The 13929-nt window shown below is 31.4% G+C and overlaps 1 protein-coding gene across 1 annotated transcript; it reads right to left on the bottom strand.

Moving 5' to 3' along the window:
• Nucleotides 1–12151: 12151 nt before the first annotated feature.
• On the bottom strand, nucleotides 12152–13351 carry LOC114761540 (uncharacterized). The gene is made up of 4 exons (XM_028950936.1): nucleotides 13322–13351; nucleotides 12973–13034; nucleotides 12806–12890; nucleotides 12152–12715 (listed from the first exon to the last, which is right to left on the bottom strand). The coding sequence occupies exons 1-4, from the start codon at nucleotides 13338–13340 to the stop codon at nucleotides 12336–12338; spliced, it is 546 nt and encodes a 181-aa protein (XP_028806769.1). The 5' UTR covers nucleotides 13341–13351; the 3' UTR covers nucleotides 12152–12335.
• Nucleotides 13352–13929: the final 578 nt, after the last annotated feature.

Below are 13929 nucleotides of genomic sequence, written 5' to 3'. Positions count from 1 at the left end.
CTCATTGATTGCAATTTCCAACATAACTAACTCTCAAGCTAACTTATCCAACATTACTATACACAATAATTAATTCTAAAGGACAACATAAAAGGAATCAAACTCGGTCCTCAAATTATAAATCAAATATTTCATATTATTTTAACTTCCTGTTTGAATGGAGTAAAAAAGAGGAAAGAAAAAATATTAGGAAGAAAAATAGAAGGAAAAATGAGTTTTTCCTTGTTTGAATGAGGAAGAAAAGGTAAAGAAAAAAATGGAGTGTGATACCCATCTTATTTTCTCTCTAACTTTTCACTCTACAAATAGAGAAAACATGAGAAGAAAATGGACATTCCACTTCTATCCGAGCTTTGGGCTCCCTCATATCAATTGTTAATTAATAGTTACCCCTCATATTCACAAGTTTAATAATAATGGCAAGTGATAAAAAACGTGGGGGCTAAAAGAAAAGGGAAAAAACAAAGAAAGGTAAGGCATCGAAAAAGTACGTGCGTCCCCATTGATTCTATTGTTCAAGCATCGAAAAAAAAAAATTTCTACAAAATCATTTGGTTCTAAGATATAATAACTTGGTAATATATTTTTATCTAATAATTTGATTCTAAATTATTTGATGTTGTTAATGTTAATATATCTGTTTCATTATGATATTTAATATATTTTAATATAGAAGTAAGGATATTTTAGTTATTTAAATATTTACTCATTATTTTTTCTTCTCCGTTTAAAACAGGAGGAATGGTAACATTTTTTTTCTGCCAATTTTTCTTCTCATTCAAACAAAGCATAGCTATTTCATTGATTGAGGAAGATGGAGTCTGCAACAGCTGTCCAGAGAAAACTTCCTAGCACCGCAGAAAAGAGAAAAAAGAAAAACAGACTGCTCTCCTACTTCAACAATTTCAGCAAAGAAGAGGTGGAGACTACCCGCTGAACAGAGTATTAAAAAGAACACAGCAACCAGAAATCAAAGCAAGGACCTTAAGTGGATGGGAAGACGGCGACGGTGCACGGCGTCGATGGCAAGGAAGGACGGAGGTGAAGGGTACCTGGGGTTTTCGCGTTTAGGGTCGAGAACTTCTTCTCTTTCTTCTCTCTCTCGCTAACATGGGGAATCGAAGAGGGGCAAAAAGAAAAAAAAAAACCTGATGTTGATTTTTTCTTTAACTGTGAGAAATTTGCAAATAATAAAAATATTAATTAGCTATTCCATTTTATTTTATTCAGGGTCATTACAACTACAATCTGGGAATGAGGCTAGTCTGGAAAGAGCCATCAGTTCTCAGACTAAAAACCTTAGCTTCAGAGCTCAAGAGCTATATATACATATAGAGAGAGACGCAAATATATGTAACATGATATATATAAGTTTCTGAACAACTTGGCATATGTTAAAAAAAAAAAAAAAGGAAAGAAAGAAATGTACCATGAAGTGAATGTTTGGAATCACTTAAATCATTGATAGAAATGGAAATAGGCTAAGCTTCTGTTAAGGGACTTCAGTCCAACCTATTATAAGTATCGCATAAGCTATTTAGTAAATAGGTTAGACTTAGGCTCAAGCCTACTTTCATAAGACTTAGACTTAGCTTACAGGTTTGATTTATTTAACTTTTTTTTAATTTACATTATTATATTAAAATAGATCAATTTATAAAATTACTAATTTATTCTTAATCCTAAGTTTTACACCCGTCGTTCACTTACAAATTCAACTCTCTCCGTCTTCAGTTATTTACATCTCCTTTTCTTCTCTTCGATCACTCAAGATGGCCACACTAGCTCACTTCTTCTTTCCGAATTTGCGTCATTCGCTGAAGCATAATAATTGCTATAAGTTTATTTTAGTGATATCCAAGTGAATTATTATGATATCAATAGGAAGAGTTTGTTGTTATGGTTTCTGTTGGAAAAATAAAAGAAGTAAAAATCTAATTTCACATGTCGCCTATTGTATTTGATTAATTTTAGAAAATATATCTCCTTAGCTATTAAATAAATGGTTTTTCTCGCTCATACTTGCTAGGACAGTGTCACTAGGCATTTTTTTCCTCTCTAAACTCTTACATTGAAAGTAAGAACGGATCCTAGCTAGAAATAATGAAATCAATCCAATTACTAGCAAAAATTTGTTTCCATATTGAATATGCTCCTTAATATGCTAATTACTTGATTCATTTTGTAAGAGTCATCTAATGAAGAAAAAATTATCTTGAAGTCTAATATTATTATTGTGATTATAATGAATTCTTAGAAGTGTTTCTAACACTATTATAAACAAATTATCCCATCTGTACTATTGTGAACTTGTGTAATTGTATTGAGAATTTGGATTTTTTGGGTAGTGATTGAAAAATTTTAAATTCGGTGGTTATGTTAGTTATTTAATCAACTTATGAATTTAATTTGCAACTTATGTAACGGTTTGTGGAACTTTCGTCTTTAGCTTGCAAGTCTAGCATAGAGTGAAGGTAATTATAGTCAATTTATTTGACATGCTTGATTTGGACTGCAAAATGATTTACGTTATGGGCTAAGAATTAAGATACTATAACCCGCACCAAAAGTTAAAAATGAAAAATCTAACCTTCTAACTTGAGAATATAATTTGGGCATGTCTGTCAAAATTAATGAACTTAAATCAAATTAGAACTTAGAAGATTTTGTATATTTTTCAAATTTATATTTTGTGGGTACTATTTATTATTAATTATGAAAGAACGTGGCTACACATTCATCTTAAAAGTATAAAAACTGCTTTGCGAGGCTCTTAATGCTACCTTGGATTTGGATTCTGGGGTAATGATTTTCCTTCACTGGATGCCTCCATATGTTTGATCCTCTGGAAATGATTACAGGCTCACAGCACTGTAAGATCATCACCTTTATATATAAATAATATATATATATATATATATATATATAAAATACTCTCTTTATCCATTTTTATAAGCAATAACTATCATCTCCTATTTGTCCCTAAATATAAACACTTACAAGTTGTCTTAAATTTTTGCAACAAATTTTTTATTTTGTCCCAATTAAAGACTTATTTTAGTGGCTATATATTTATTTTTTGCTTCCCAAAACATCATTTCTTAGATAATAAATGTTCTAAAGATTATATTTTAATATAACCTTTCTTTATCATACAATCTCTCTTTTTCATAATTTTTTATTCTCTTTTTTATACTCTCTTTCTTGTAAATAAGAGTATTTTGGACAAACAACTTTTAATTTTTAGACATTTATTGTCTTCAACCAGTTCTAATTAACTTTTTAATCTACATGATTTAGTCCAAGGTTACTTATGAAGGGAGTATCAATTTGAGGACGAGTGTATACATCGATTAGTGTGCGTGTGAGAGATATACTCATTCTGATCCATAATATAAGAATATGGTTAACTTTTCTTATATATCAAGAAACGGATGTTTATATATCAAATGTGTCTTAAAATGATAACGAGTGTGTTTGGCAAGCACCCCAAACCATGGTTTGGGAAAAATATTAGCCAAACACCCTTAAAAAAATCAAAACCATGGTTTTGACTCCAAAACCATGGTTTTGGGAAAAGCAGAAATTTTTTACTTTTGGAGAAAAAAGGGAGAGTGTGAGAACCTATAGGATATGTATCTTGTTGTTTTTTTTATAAACATATTTTTTATAAACATATTTAATCTTATATCTTATAAATATATATACATATTAATTATTTATTAATTATATTATGTTATATATTATTAATATATGTTAATAAAAAATATATTATTAACAATTTTATTCCTTCAAATTAAAATATATCACAAAATATATTTTTTCTATAATTATCATATTAATTTATGCCAATTTGTATATATAAAAAGTACTTCTAATAACAACTATCCAAACACTCACACTTCTCAAAATCACTTTTTCACAAAATCTATTCTTCCCAAAATCTATTTTTTTCAGAATCTATTCTCCAGAAGCTATTTTCCAAACCATGGTTTGGTTTCATCCAAACACACCCCACGTTTTCTTATTTTACCTGACAAAAAATGATAAAGTTGCTTTTAATGTCATACTTTTATCATCTCTCATCTGTCTCCTCTGTCTCCTATTTTTTAATAGGGGCAAATGTGAAAAAATCAAATTAATTATCCTCACAGCATCATATATTTTGAACCACAATTTTCTTCTAACCAACTTCTTATATTATGAACTGGAAGGAATATTACTACCTCTAGTCATTGGTATAAGGGCTTGTTAAATGTTCAATTTAATTCTAAATATAAGACCTTAATCTATTTTGTCTTTCATATTTATCTATTTTTCTAGGATAGTTCTTATGGTGGTTGCATATGTTGAAGATTCCATCAAAGATAATTAGCAAGAATATTTTAGAAAAAATAATACTAATTTATTATAAAAAAACCCCCTTAAACTAATATTTTTTAATATTTATAAATTATTTATTTAATTTTTATATTAAGAATTGGAAATATTACATTGCATGAACATTTTGATCCCATTCATCGCACGTCGAGTTGGGTGACGCTGGCTTGTAACTTGATTGGTGACATTAAGGTGATGGAATGGTTAGGCTGTAGTTGAGTGACGGGTGCTAAGCAAAGGCTTGAGGCCAATGGGCCGTGCGAGGCTGGTTTCACAGAGCAGCGGGAACCTCTGCCTCCTCGCATTGGGAGGATCACAGGCTGCTGTGTCTCTAGCCCACTGTATGCTTGGTGAGCCTAGCTGCGTGAACCATCACTATTTAGTCTTCTCCGTTCCTGATACTAACATATCATTTTGCACTTTGCAGAATTTAGACAGCAAGAACAGAACGAATTAGAAGGAGAAATTTCTTCCCTTTTGTGGATGAAATGCTGATAGACCAGCACCAACAAACAAGATGTTTTGTCATGTGTTACCCAGCTCGGCAAACTGTGTGAGATGTTAGACGCTTGTGTAGTGCTAATATATGCTCTGTCCTAAATTATACGATGTGGTATTTGTCAGATGCTTGAAATCCATCAAATACAAAAAGCACAATTACAACCAATTAACAATATCTGCAGATGTAATAGGCATTGGATGGTCAAGCAACGAAAGCATAAGAAGGTTAGTATGAGAATATCCTTTAGAACGACCGTCTCCATCCATGTTGGTGCATATACTGAGCCATTCTTGCAAGGTTGACAGCAATTTCTGTGAAACTTTGAGACATTTCAGAATTATATGCGCACTGCTTCGTTCATCTTCTTCCAAGTTTGGCGCATCAAAGTGTAGAGATATTCATAAGCCTCTTGTTCAGAAGCTCCAGTTTCACTCATTTAGCATTTTAGTGATTTGGGAACGTCATCACCATCAAACTCTTCACTACTTGATGACTTTGAAGCATCACTATTAATCTTGTACTAACTCCGATCCTTATTATAAGAGTTAATTTGACTTTAAATTTGATTCTAAATATAAGACATCAATCCATTTTGTCTATAATATTTATTCGTTTTTTTAAAATAGTCATTGTAATAGTTGCACATGTTAAATATTTTATCAAATAGTAGTTTTAGCTAATACAAATGATTAGTAATGGTATTTTAGGAAAAATAATACTTATTTATTAAAAATAATTAACTTAGCAAATTTTATTAATATACTCAAATTAATCACCTAATTTTTATATTAAAATATTAAAGAGGGGAAGTAGCATGATGTAAGGCATTAGCAACTCATACGACAGCGGAAGAAAGGCGAACGACATTGGGGTATTCTTGTAAATATTCCAAATCCTGGGGCTACTAATTGAATAATCTGGAATCTGTAGAAAGTAACCTTGAACCAGAGCCACAGCCCCTCCCACTGAAAACCATGCATTATCTAAATATTCTTGCATCCTTGGCACGTGCCCATGGTTGTACCGCCTTGCCTTTGTCAGATATGATTCACAGAGATCACCCCACTAGATATAAAACAAATGCACATCATTACATTATATTCCGAAAATGTTAAGATTTGAACCTTGAAATATAACTGTGAAAATCTTCAATAAAATAAAATGAATATATGTATAGATATATACCCACTTTCATGAGGTAATGAATGATGTGGATGCCTATGTGATTGAGGATGCCAAAAGCTACTTTCTTGTTCTTTTTTTCTTTTAACCAAAAGACAAAAGCTACTTCATTAACGGAATTATAGAGCGCAAGAAAAGAAATTTTCATGTAATTTGGAAGATTGTGCATCCCATGTATATCCCATTTACAATTAACAAAATACTCTTATAATCTTTGATGTAAAATCTAATTAATTAATTTAAGTAGATTAAGGATGTTACCTAAATTAGTTAATATGATTTTTTTTCTAAAATTCCTCAATCATCTTTTTTAATTCCTTCTCTCTTTCTCTTATTTAATTATTATTGAGAAAATATCAATTAGGGTTAATTTAGAAAAAATGATAAACGTATAAATCAATATCGATATCAGCTCTCAAATTAGGTCTTATACTAAAGACCGGAGGAGTATATTAATTAACTTATTGGAGATGTAGGGAAGAGGCCATATGTGTGTGTCTATATATATGTAAAAATAATGTGATAAGTAATTAAGAATACATGCTGATCTGTGGACCACTTGAGTGAAGAGTTCAAGTTCTTGCGATGTGCCATAAACGTCATAAATATAATCCATGATGGTTATGAAGAAAGCGATATTGGTCATCTCTCTTCTGAAATATGAAAGCTCAGTTGGGAATTCATTCCCACACCCCAAAAGAAATTTTCTGTTGGCATGTTCCTTACAAAGCTCAGCTTTTCTCCATCTCTCAACGATCTTCGTTGTTTAATTTGTACATAAAACCAAGCACCACTATAAGTATTTAGTTTTTTTTTCCCCCTGAAAAACCAAAACTTTTACAGAGGATAAAAGAGATCTCTTGGTCATATCATGTAATTGTGGTTTTACTTTTTTTTTTTTGGGGGGGGGGGTTAATTCTAGTTCTTATAGTTGTGGTCAACTTTGGTCATAGCGCCCGCTACTATTACCGAATATCATTGCCACATCAATGACACGTCTTTGTCCTATCAGTGACATGCCATTTATAGAAATCTTGATCAAAGTCGATCACATAAGAACCGGAGCTAGTATTAAACAAATGATCCTATAGACAAATTATTTGAATAAGATTGTAGTTTTGGGACAGGTACGTATGACGTGGCGACCAAGCCAGTGATGAGTGGGCCGGGTGAGATAAATATACATTTTGAATGTATTCCTTATCCTTTTGTATGTTTTCCTTGATAAATTTAAGGATAAAAAGTAATTTTGCTACAACATCTACATATATCCTTTTTAGTTTTCAAGAAAAGTAATAAAAGAAAAGGAAATAAAGGACTTGAGGAAATATGTGGATGTGTGTGTGTGTCTCCCACGTTGATAATGGAAAAAAATAGGACCTTCGGCTTTAATTATAAATAGTTCGATTAGAAGGAGAGTAAATATCTAATCACTTTTATGACTACCTCATGAATTCTCTCATTTATCTGGAGCCTGGATGAGGAAGCTTAATTATTAGGGAGTTTTTGAAATTGAGTCCCACAAAACACTCCCCCCCCCCAAAAAAAAAAACAAAAGGTTTTATTCTTTAACTTCTTGTGAAATTTAGAGATCCTTCATGAGAGAGAGAGTAGAATCAGCTGCTTCAACTTCTCATTCTGATCAATTTGCATCTTACATGATTCTCTCGTGACTAGATGCCCAAAAATTCCAGTTTGAGATGTCATCTAGATCTTCATGTTTCTTCCACTTTGAATCATACATTAATTTTTTCTTTGGGTGTTTCTTTCTGACTTTGATTTCCAACATGCCTCAAAGGGACTGATATCCTCTTAGCGGCAGAACCTGATGGCCTTTTTGTGAGCAGAGACAGACATACGCGTGACCCAACATCATCAAACATTAGCCCACAAGGATTCTGAATCCAGTGATGACAGCACTTTAAATCTTTCGTTGGAGCAAAATAGAAAATTAAAAAGCACTCTAAATCTTCAACATGAGCTAACTTTTTTAACTTTTGATATAACTCATAGTATCTTCAAATCACTTTTGATTTGAGGCTAATATCTATCAGGTCGGGAACATAAGGTTAAAGCTCTTCAACAAGTGCGCTTCTCCAAATTTAAACTTGTATTCCCTCTTTACGGGAGTGTAGGATTACTTACCACATTAATTAACTGCTTATTGGTTGGGTTAAAGCATTTTAAGACTGATTCTGAATAGTAATAATTTATTGAAGTCCAATTGGGATATCAGAATCAGGTAACAGCGTAGCTGATGCTGTAATGAACGGGCTAAATCATATAATGGGCCGAGACTGCGAGCCACTGGGCTTATGAGAGGTCGACTGAAATGGTACGAGCAGCCAAGGTACGAGCATCGAAGAATTATCTCAGAATCATTTTCCCTCTGGATTCTCTTCCCTTCCCGTGGCATCTCTTTCATCTCTTCCCCCGAAACTCTTCTTACTGTTATTGGTCTCCGAATTCCATTATTTAGACTTGTAACCGATACAAACATGACTGAATGAATATACGCTGAATATATATATATATATATATGATGTTTTGCAGTTTCTCGGCAGTCTGGCCTAATCACTAATTGTTTCTTCTTTGTTGCGAAGGGTGTTCGTTACGGATTCTCTAGCAAAGAAAGGGATTTCTAAATCCTCGACTTTTGACGCGTGCCCTGCAGATTTAAGAGCCCTTTGCAGAAGGACAGTATGGGATATAATCCCCTTCCTCTTTAGCTTTTAGTTGGGCTTTGCTCTCTTTTGTATAAAAGAAAAAACACTTCTGCCATGGGATCAGACATTCCAAATTTGATCACTGATAGGTGGGCCTAACCGAATGGGTTAATCCTGGCCGAAAAAAAGAGAGAGAGAAAAATACAATGATCACCTTTGTGCTTTACTTAAATTATGAAAACTTCCCTTTTATTTTAAAATGTATATGAATCTTTCTTCAAACTAAAATATATGTTATACAAACCTCCTTTGTATATTTGTGATTTCATTTTCATCTATCTAAAATTTAAGTCTTAATTTTTTATTTTGACCAAAGTATCCCTCTTTAACATAAGAATTATTTAACATTTATTTTTATTTTTATGCTAAACATTTATATCAGTTTAAAAACTAATTTTTATACGACCAAAAATTATTTTAGTACATCTACTTTCAAACCTTCTAACATGTCATAAAATTTATTAATTTTGATTATATTATAAAATTTTATAAGTTTAATTTTTCATCTCATCAATTCAAATCTATTTATTTAGCTTTCTTTTAAATGACCTGGTCAAAAGAAGCTTTCTTTTAAATGACTAAAAATATTTCAAATGAACCTTTTTCCACCATATAATATAAAAAGTAAGTTTGAGACATTATATAAATAATTTTTATTTAGTCATTAAAATTTTTAAACAAAATCTCTGTTACAAACGTTTATAAACATTTTTACTTAATTATAAATTTATTTTAAAAATTAAATGTTAAGTCCATATAAATTAAGATTTTTAAGTTTTTGTCCCAGAAAATTAAAAAATATTTTCAAAAAAAATAAAATTAACGACAAGAACAAACTTTGAAATATTCTTCAAAATAATTTTAATTAGAAATACTGATGAAGTATAAATTAGTAAATAAGAATTTTTTAATAAAAATTTTAATTTAATAAGGATCTTTTTGAAATATTCTCAACGTAGCTAACAATTTATACTTAATTGTATGTTTGCAAAATAGAGAGAAGGTCAATGTAATTAAACTAAAATACAAGAGAGGTTAGCATATTTTATTTTAAGAAAAACATTCGAAATTTGTGAAATCCTTTTTCTTGTCGAAGAAATTTGTGAGATTGAGAGAAAGAAGAGAAACAGGAAGCAAATGATATATTTAAATATATACGATAACATTTATATCAGATTTCTTAGACACATTATATTAAGTTCTTCAATAACACATATTCATGTGTTATTAGATAAAATGGACGCTAAGAACTTGATATGAGCACTTTCTATATATTTATTAATTAAAAAAAGTAAAAACATATAAAGACAATCTTTCCCTGCAAGTAATTCAAATGACTATAATTTAATCATAATAATTTTTCTATTTTGATTGAAAAATGAATTTGAGTATATAATTAATCCAGCCAATCGTTTATTAACAAAATTCCAACTAATCAATTTTATATCCTTTTGATCAAGAAATTGATTTTTGAATCTACTTTATTACAAAAATCTTATAATAACCAATGAAGCTAAAATGGGAGGAGCACACCATTTAGATAAAACGAAATGGGTGGGCTGAATTATAATTATGAGGTACTCGTAATATTTAGTTCAAGTTTGTTATATCCGTTAGGCCAAATTTATGAGCAAGTTTGTAAGTACACATACATAATTTAACAATTAACAGTATCTGAATACCAGAAATTTATACTCCTCCAGTTCTTAATATAAGACTCATTTAACTAATTTGATTAGATTAAAAAAGTTAGATAAGTTAGTTAATTATAAAAAATATGACACGTTTTTCTTAAAATACCACAATCATCTTTCTTAATATCCTCTCTTCCTCTTCTATTTGATTATAGTTGAAGGAGTATCCATACGGGTAATTTAGAGAAAATTGATAAATATGTCTTATATTTAGGATTAAAACAAACTCAACAATTGAGTCCTGTATTAAAGACCGGAGGAGTATTTCATATGTGAATTTATAAATACATATTAGAGAGTGAGACGAAGTAGGAGGCGAGGGTGAGAAATGTAAGAATGGAAAAGGGTGACGAGTGATGATATATAACAGTTTTATCACATAAAAAAAGGAGCCATATGATAAGAGAATGAGACATGGAGTATGAAGTGGAGAGTAAGGGTGCTCAATTTCATTCATTTTACAACGAGATAGTTCCGTCTTAACAATTTTTGGAACATGCTGTTCTAATCTCATCATAATATCCTACCTTTTATTAATTTTATAAATTTATTTTACTTATCGTTATAATAATATTATAATTTTTATAATTATGTTGGTTACAATTTATAATTTTTTTATGGGTTATATGAGTTTTTAACTGGATGTTTTGATTCATAAGTAAACTTTCTTCTTCAATTACTGCCAATTTTTACCCTATTCTTTATCTATTTTCTTCGTATAATTTTTAAAATAAGTTCTTATATTCTAAATATATTTGGTTTTGAAATAAAAAAATATAAAAAAAATTAAAAACAAATATGGGACACTCTGGTCCCATTTTAGGATGGGACACAAGAAAGAAAGCTGATCTTATCTTAATTATTGGGATGGGATCAGAATAAGGCTGTCTCGGTTTTATCCCATCCTATGAACATCCTAAATTCCTAATAGAAAGGCATGAAGGTGTTGATAGTTGAAATTTAAATCTCTAAATTGTAATTAATCAATTCAAATCTCTTCATTATCAAACTAATTCTTATTTTATTAGTGACGGAAAGATTTTTTTTTTCGCAATTAAAATTATCACATATTTTTTTCCCAGTAACATTTTCGGAATGGGCCGTTGAGTCTCTTTATATTTTAAATACACAATTTAAATAATGAATTCATTGAGATGACAACAATATTTTTACACCCCAATTCCTATCTGCTTCGTTTGGGAATGCGTTCAAACATGATAAAAACCATGTTAATAACTGCATCTATTCCATCTCTCATCCCCCTCTCCCATTCCCAATTCTTCTAAAATTCTTTTCAGACTACCAGACTAGAAAATAATAAAAGTGAGATATGATGAAAGTGTGAAAATATTTTTAATATTTATTATCAAATTAGTTAAAAAAATTGTGACAGTACACTTCATAATAACTAGAGAAATTGAAGAATTCGTAGGCAGTCATCATTAATATGATGATAGTTCAAGCAAACTCTAGCTCAGAGCAAAATCATGTCCCATTAAGATGACAAGTGGGATCAATTATAACAAGTCACAACACATTCATATTATTGATAATGAAAAGAGATAACACATATTCCATGTCCAATGTATAACGAAATCCTAGATAACGATAATATTTAGTGGGCATCATAATGTCTGTTATGCCCATGGCAAATACCCGGGGGGGGGCCCAAAAAAGGTCCTTGAAAAGAAAAATATGATAAAACACATGCCAAAGCAAAGTTCAGACAAGAGTCATATCTCATTACTAAGAATGCTTAAAAACGAATTACATGACCAAACTTGCTCTTGCATCACTAAGGTGCTTACTTGAGAATCCGACTGAACCAGCTAATTCACCTTGTGACTGTGTTCACTTATGGCGAATAGATGCCACCCAGTCCTTGTCAAAGCCAAAATGTTCCAATAAATCACACAGATATTCAAATTGCTTCCTTTTTGATTCATCCATCATTGTCTTTGGAATGTCTGATTTTAGAAATTCCAACATGTTAGCTAAGGTTTCGTATCCCAACTTGCAGGTCATGGGATCCTTTTGCGAGATCTTCCATTCCAGTAATTGTGGATATTTGACAAAAGCCTCTTTTAGCAAAAGAGCTCGTCTTGCCTCAATCTTGAATAGACCATGAAAATCAACCAGGTCCTCTTCTGAAGGGTGTTGATCAGATATCGCAGAGGAAGTCGATGCTTCTATACTTGGTGAAAGCATGGTTGGATGCAAAGGCAAAGGAGCTATAAATAAAAAGGATATATCAGAAATTATGGGCAACTTTGAATGATATATTATGGTATTAGTTCTGTTTTGGGCAGTTCAAAAGATACCTTTGTATTTTTCTTGAGCATCTTTTGAGTCCTTCACAACCAGTGGTTTTTCAAGTTCAACATGTGCTTGTGTCTCAATCAAGTCCTATATATCAGCCAACAATTTAAGTCTTTCAGCTTGTATTCTACATAACGTTGACCTATAAAGAACAGTGTAATGAACCTACCAGTGATGAAGTTCCCACTTTTGATCCTTCTGCTGCAGGATCTTTACGAAGGATTTCCTCCTCTGCACATCAATTGTCAAATGATATAGTTTAAATGCTAAGTTGACTTCAACGAGAAAACTTAGTACTTAAGTTCACTGTATATTTTTAATATAGTTTTGCACGAGACCCAAAAATGTTTTGACGGCAAGCATTAAATTAATTTTTCAAAGTAGAGGAATATAGATAGTTAAGAATTGAGTGAAACAATGACTACCAAAATAATAATTTAACTCTTAAAAAAAAAAAAAGAAGCTGTGTACTGAGAGTAGTTGGCTAATAGTGAAAAGTAATACGGGTCAAGATACACCTGCTCTCGACAGCCTCATTGGAGGGTCGACAACTTTAGATTCTTGTAACTGAGGATGATTCTCTGCAGCCGCTAGAACTTCTTAATGTAAAATTTTCAGAAACTATTTGTTGATATAAGAAGCATCAAAAGAATATGCAGATAAAAATAATCAAGAAATCCATACCAGAAATGCCATCCTGCTTCAGAAGGTAAAAACTTGAATTACTTGTGCCAACGCTACTTGGATTATCAACTGGAATTGTAGAAGCGACAGTAGCAACACCTTTGCCTTTCTTTGAATATGTTAACGCAGCACGTGATGGCAAGGAGTAGTTTCCTGCAGAAGAATTTCCAATCACTGTCTCATAGACTGCATCTTCTGAAAGCAAACTTAGAGAAGACAATTTTTTAATGAATTGTTTCGCGAGCTATGTAAATGAGGTCTTCTACACACCTGGGCTTTTGTGTTCTCTTGGCAAGTCTTCTGGCTCTAACATAGCAGATAATGTTTGTTTTAGATTCGGACAGTCACATACACGAAGTAGCTCACATCGCAGTCTAATCCCTTGGCAGAAAATAATCAGATTTGGCAGCTTAACCAAACGTAAAGTTTTGAGACTTGGAAC

Source organism: Neltuma alba, unplaced genomic scaffold (genome assembly GCF_004799145.2).
Source record: "Neltuma alba isolate B1F8T4 unplaced genomic scaffold, ASM479914v2 tig00001702_pilon, whole genome shotgun sequence".
NCBI lineage: Eukaryota > Viridiplantae > Streptophyta > Magnoliopsida > Fabales > Fabaceae > Neltuma > Neltuma alba.
Note: the sequence above shows the minus strand (reverse complement) of the source record. Positions and strands in the feature narration are given on the sequence as shown.

Bases quoted from the DNA above. Each gene is read 5' to 3' on its own strand.
- LOC114761540 (XM_028950936.1), bottom strand. The intron at 12,891-12,972 runs GTAGGTTCATTA...GCTGATATATAG, and splicing joins AAGTGGGAACTTCATCACTG to GACTTGATTGAGACACAAGC. The intron at 12,716-12,805 runs GTATCTTTTGAA...TTTTATTTATAG, and splicing joins TGCTCAAGAAAAATACAAAG to CTCCTTTGCCTTTGCATCCA.